At 39.5% G+C, this 6,077-nt stretch overlaps 1 protein-coding gene across 1 annotated transcript in view; it reads right to left on the reverse strand.

The window, feature by feature from the left end:
- Positions 1-852: 852 nt before the first annotated feature.
- Positions 853-6,077, reverse strand: part of NDUFS1 (NADH dehydrogenase (ubiquinone) Fe-S protein 1, 75kDa (NADH-coenzyme Q reductase)) — a 12,274-nt gene continuing 7,049 nt past the window's right edge. The window contains 8 exon segments of the mRNA XM_008945071.1: positions 853-1,210; positions 1,522-1,594; positions 1,799-1,933; positions 2,387-2,562; positions 2,756-2,910; positions 4,267-4,427; positions 4,692-4,821; positions 5,990-6,077. The exon segment at positions 5,990-6,077 is cut by the window's right edge and continues 13 nt beyond it. Coding sequence (XP_008943319.1) covers positions 1,119-1,210; positions 1,522-1,594; positions 1,799-1,933; positions 2,387-2,562; positions 2,756-2,910; positions 4,267-4,427; positions 4,692-4,821; positions 5,990-6,077 — 1,010 coding nt within the window. The 3' untranslated portion in view covers positions 853-1,118.

The raw sequence follows: 6,077 nt of genomic DNA on the forward strand, positions 1-6,077 counted from the left end.
CCAGGATAACCAGGAGTTTTCCTCCTGGGCAAAAGGAAAATGATTTTTAAATAATTACTTGTTACTGAAACATTTCAAGCATGGAAGGTGAAAAGGCTGGTGTATAAAACTGAGGCTTCTGCAGCAGCACTGTCGTGCTCTCAGTATTACTCTACACTGAAAAACAGCTTTTCCTTATGCAAAATTAACTTTTTAATTTTCATTAAATCAAGTTGGAAGTGATGGCTTTAGAATACTGGTCCCATCTGCATGATTCCTAGAAGGATTGCTCTAAACCTTATTACCCTAGTACCCTGTTGAAGAGGAAGCTATCCTGCTTCCAAGCTTACAGGAACCAACCTAAATAAAGGAGTGACTGTTAAATCATTATAAAGCTTAAAAAATGAAATAAAAACACCTCACACAACCCCTTCCCCTACTTTGCTCTCAGATCAGCACAGAGAAACTATTCTGAGATCTTTTCTGTGTTTGAACTGGTGTAGCTAAAGGCCTTTATCTTCTTGCTAAATTTTTAAAGCAGCCCAATATGCTGAAGCTGTGTGAAAATTGCTTTTATTTCCTCCATGAGTAGTTTCTCAACTGAAATGGAGAAACAGAGATATCTAGAGCAGTAGTAGGAATGAATGCTGATATAAACCAGGTGTGTTAGACTCAGATACAAGCTGCTCTGAAAGCACATTACAAAAATAGCATGTTCACACTCACCAGCACTTAAAATTAAGACACTTGGATAGTGTGGAAGTAGGTTACAAACTAGTATTTTTGCCACACAGACCCATTCCTAGGAAATCAAGACTCACTGAGTTGCTTACCGTGTTCTTTCCATGCAAGAAGCATGAGCTGTATGAATTACATAGGTAATGATTGTTTGGTATAATTTATTTGTACACAGTCATCATGTACTCTGCCTCTGGGTACAGTAAGTTCAGTGCTGCACGTTCTCTCAGACACAGCAACAGCCCTAAAATGTTATGGGACTATTTGAACTGATGAAACTGTGAATGAAGAAAAGAAAAATACAGCAACCTAGCAAGTAGATTCAGGGGAAAAAAAAAGTCAGTCACAGCAGCTAACTGCAACAAATCCTTGGGTGGAGGTGGCAGCAGTCTGCTTAGTCTCTAGCAGCTGGATGGCTCGTCTACTGCATGAGCCCCTTCCACAACAGCTTTCACACACTTGGCCATTGTCTGGGATGCTCTGCTGATTGAATCTGAAAAAAAACAATCCAAATACAGATCTGTTATAACTGTTCCTTTTCAAAATTATGCACAGATACAAATAAAGACATTTAGCACATGACTGCATCCAAAAAAGATAAAGAAAATTGGTTCGTTGAAAATACAGTCCCAGTAGTTTGCTCTATTCAAATTTCAAACTATTTTACTGGAAAATTTTGTTTCTTCAAAGACTCAAATCCTACACATCCTAGTGGAAAGTTTTAAATGCCTCTGAAGAATCTTACTGTAAAGCTAAGTAAAATGTATAGCTGATGTCAGAATGGAGAGGCCACACTATACATACCTGTCATATAAAAGTCCTTTATTGTGAGCTGAGGTGGAACCAGAGGATCAGCAAGAAGCTGTTGCTTCACTAACTGTGGCAGAAAAGGGGGGAAAAAAAAAAGACACCCATCATTACAATAGGAACTCACTATCAAAGCATTTGTTTGGTGAATCCTGGACTCAGTGCAGGTCGGAGGATGCTTCCAGTACCTCATATGAAGAGAGCCCGTTTCTTTAAAAAGCATCCAGCTACATGAGAGCACTGAATAGTAGCCAGAAGCTTCAGGTTTGGTTACCTTTGACAATTCATTTGCCTGACTGAAGTAGTTGGCCTCTTCCACATCATCATACCGGACCAGGTTAGGAGAGACTTCTTCCAAACGCTTCCGGATTTGGTCAAGGTTCTCATAGGGCAAGGTCATGCCAGCCAGCTAAGAGAGTCACAGAGAGAAATGCCATCAAGTCTGGGCATTTAATACATAGTGCTTTAGATCACCCACCCACTAACATACCTAAAGGAAAATCAGGAAAAACCTACACTCCTTAAGACACAGGCAGTTATAATGTGCAAACTGAAGTAACTGCACCCTCCCACTAGTTTCCTCCTGAGCACTTCATGAAGACCTGCAGAATTTGCAAAGCTTCAGCCATGGTGCATTCCAATAGCACACAGCAGCTACAGTATTAGTGCTGTCCTCAAAAGGGACTTAACTGATTTAACTCACAGAATCAACAACGGATTCAATATCAAACATTACTTTTTAAGACTACAGTCATCTATTGTTCTGAAGATGTACCTCTTCTTTGGAAACCCTCTGCAATATAAAAGGAGCTTAACCTCTCCGTGTACTTTTATTAGAAGCAATTTATGACAGCAGCAGTACCTCAGAGACAGCTCTAATAATCCTCCAGTCTTCCCTTGCCATCCCAGGTGGTGTCACTGCTACTCTTGTCTGCTGGGCCCTACCCTCAGTGTTGACATAAGTTGCTGCCTTCTCTGTGTATGCTGCTCCTGGGAGGATGACATCAGCCATGGGGGCTCCCACGTCCCCGTGATGGCCTGAGTACGTGGGAAGAGGAAACAACACACAACCACATAAGACAAGTCAAAATGAAGCTTTACTAACACAATACAGAATTTCTGTGTTCCCAGAAAAAAATGAGTTTCTAAGGTTTGTTTAGCCAGCACTATAAAGCCTATTAGGCTGACTGCTCTGAGGTCTTACATTTCTTAATTGACATCGACTAATTACCTTGATAGATGACGAAACAATCCTTAGGCAAATCCTGACGTGTGATGCAACCTGCATCTGCTCCCAAGAGATACAAGACTTTGGGAGGATTTTTTCTAATTGCCTCCACTCCTGGTTTGAAACCCAGATCCAAAGCAGCTACCTGACTTGCAACCCTGTAAGAATAAACACATTATCACGAAGTTATTTCAGAAGTCTCCTTCTCCCATCAAAACAGACCCAGGTTTTTGTTTTTACTAAATATTTCAAAGGGACACAAGAGGTCTCCAGTAACAGGACAAAAATGAAGTATAAAGTCAGCTGAAAATTTACTCAATATGAACTCATATTGTTTAATTTAGGGCACTCACATAGAAGATGAAAGACCAGCTACTGGACCATCAGCTACTCTCAAGTACCTAAGACTTAAGACCACTATGTCATCACTATTCCTAATACTTTACAATTAATGAAATAATCATTCTTATTGTTTGCCAGTCTTTTTCTTTTCCAAGGAAAGTCCTGCACAATCTTGCATAATCAGGTGCCAGATTTACAAATATATTTAAAAGAAAAGAGTCTCCCTATAGAGTACAGATCCTTCAATGTTACTCATTTTGTCTGACATAGACATATATGTTCCAACAAGTTAAGTTGCTTTTTACACTTAAGGTAGAGAGGATGATGCACCAAAAGCATGCAAGTCAACAATATGAAAGACTGACAAACCACAAGTCAAAAAAGGTATCATGAGTATTCTTTAACTCAGTGTTTTGGTATCAAATGTTTCAGTTTCCACAGCAGGATTTTATAGTCACACTTCCTTCAGAGGACGAAGCCCTGCTCCTGCTATACAAGTTCCACATCAGTGAAGCTGCCTGTGGCAGAAGGACTTTGTTGAGTCTCCAAATCTGTGAATCTACATTTGCTGACATAATAATTTTTCCTTTACAGAGGTTGTCAATTTGACAGTTCTAGAAAGAGTGGGAGGAACTGTCCCAAGAGAAGCTTGCCAATTAAAAGGAATAATATCACAATAAACTGAATAACTACGATCAAAGGCCCTAAAATAAAAAGCTTTGAAGCTTTCCATTAATTATTTGGTTAAGAAACTACACAGTAAAAGGAGTATTAAAAGAAACTATATTATTTAAATATTGTTGCCATTTTGTTTGCTTTTATTCCTCTAGATACAAAGCAACCATTTGGCAAGTGCCACTGGTCTGCTGTGCATCCTGCTGTGGTATGCTATTAAGCTCTCTTGTATTCTATACCTCTAAATATGAACTTTAAATTCCACATTTAAATATCATAAATGAGCAAAATCTGAAGGAAAAAGTTTTCCAGGTTAAGGAATCCATTTTTATTAAAAAGTTTGTGCTACTTTGTACTTTGTTTTTTTATATTCCCTACAGGTTCTAACCTGATAAGTCACTTGCAAGCACGCAAAGAAACCTGCACACGTACACTGTGGTAACTTGTGTAGGCTTGGCATGAATGAAAGTAGCTCCCAAAAAAGCTTGAAAGCAAACCTGTGGAGGATGTTCATGACTTTCCAATCAGAACCAACACCACTCTTAGTCCTGGCATTTTGTGCAATGGTGGAAACAGCAGCATGGATAGCTGCTCCATCCCCACGCTGCAGGGCTGCACTCCCCACCACCACCATGGGCTTCTTGGCCTGGTCAAGCACCTGTGCAAGCAGAGAGTCTGTAATTCATTCCATGGCCCTGGAGACAACTCTTGGTGCAGATAATGTCATAAATCCCATAATATCTATGTGAGTCTTCCATGTAAAACTACAGATCTGAAATGGTCACTGTTTCATTTGGAGATAAAGACAAAAGTAAGTAAATCCATATACAGCATGGTACTTCTCTTCAAAGCTATCTCTGTGGGCAACTCAGATTATTATTCAATACATCTGGCATCTAACAGTCACCCTCTTGAGCTGTACCTTGCAGAATGCATGTTTTCCAGAAGCAAGATCCTGGAGTATCTGTGGGGACTCTCCCAGATGATCATATGTGTAGGTCAAATTCACAGGAGAGCCAACAAGGGCCACCCGCAATTCATTGTGAAGCCAGCTGAAAACACAGCAAACATTTCATAAAAATCAAAGAAATACAGACTTTCACTCAACCAAAGCCACTAATTTTAATTTTACCAATAACTTGAAGCAAGATGTAAATTCTTTCAAAGGAATTTAAACAGCATTCATTGGTTTGGTAACATGCAGTTAACATTATTCTGATTGGTAAGCAAGCTCAAGGGTTTTTTTAGAACTGTTTCTCTACATACATTCTGGGACCAGTGCAGCAACACTTCTTGGGTGAGAAGTTCATGGCTCAATTCCCCCCTCTCCTCAAACTTTTGCCAATTCAGTGGGAAAAAAGACTGCACAATATGAGGTGCTACAACTTTAAACCATATTTTCCAGTATGAGGCAAAACCAAAGCAAACAAAAAAAACACCCCACACCTACAGTTAATATTATCTAGCTTGACTTCACTCTTAAGTTACTTCAGATCTGAAATTAAAGTCATTTGTAGGAGGAAAGAATTATGAATTTGACAGTGCTCACCATTTTAGAAATCCACTTATTTCTTAGATAAATAGCAAAATGTAGCTGGTTAGAAATTTTCCTTTTTTTTCACCTTTTCTAGCACAGACTTATAAAAATGTACGAATTGTTCATAAATTTTATTGCATTTTTTCCTCTCAAAATTTTCAGGTCTATATTGTTTAATTCCATGTCTTTCAAAAGATACCAGCACAGGGCTTTTATAAACATCATTCATTTGTCTCCTGCTGATATATCTTGTTTAAAGTTGAATTAGAGCCGTTCAAAAGTTTGGGAAATCCACAAGAAAATGTTGAACACCAAGCCTGATTTGTTACAACTACAACAGAAAAAGCAGCAAACTAATGCTAAAAATAATTCTTTAAGGAATACATTTTAACAAACTTCTGTAAGACAGAAAATCTGTGGAGTCTGTGTAGTGTAACAAAGGCATAAATGTCTGAGTACATGAAATGTAAAGTGTCTAGTGAGACTGAACAAAACACAGGCATACACTACAGGGAGGAGACACCCTTTTTCTACACGTGTATCAATCCTTCCCTTCACTAAAACATGAAATCCAGTGAGTCCATCTGGGTGGCCACTCTCAGCTTACTGCCTGCAGCTCCCCCTGAGAGCTGTGTCAGACCCAGCTGGATCTGCACGCTGATCCATCCCCACCACACACAAACCTCTTTCGGATCCTGGCATTGAAAAGCGGCGCCTCGAAGCGTGGGTTGGTGCCAATGAGGAGCAGGACATCTGCCTCCTCCACCCCAG

The sequence above is a fragment of the Merops nubicus genome, unplaced genomic scaffold (assembly GCF_000691845.1).
Source record: "Merops nubicus isolate BGI_N331 unplaced genomic scaffold, ASM69184v1 scaffold3958, whole genome shotgun sequence".
NCBI classification, from domain to species: domain Eukaryota; kingdom Metazoa; phylum Chordata; class Aves; order Coraciiformes; family Meropidae; genus Merops; species Merops nubicus.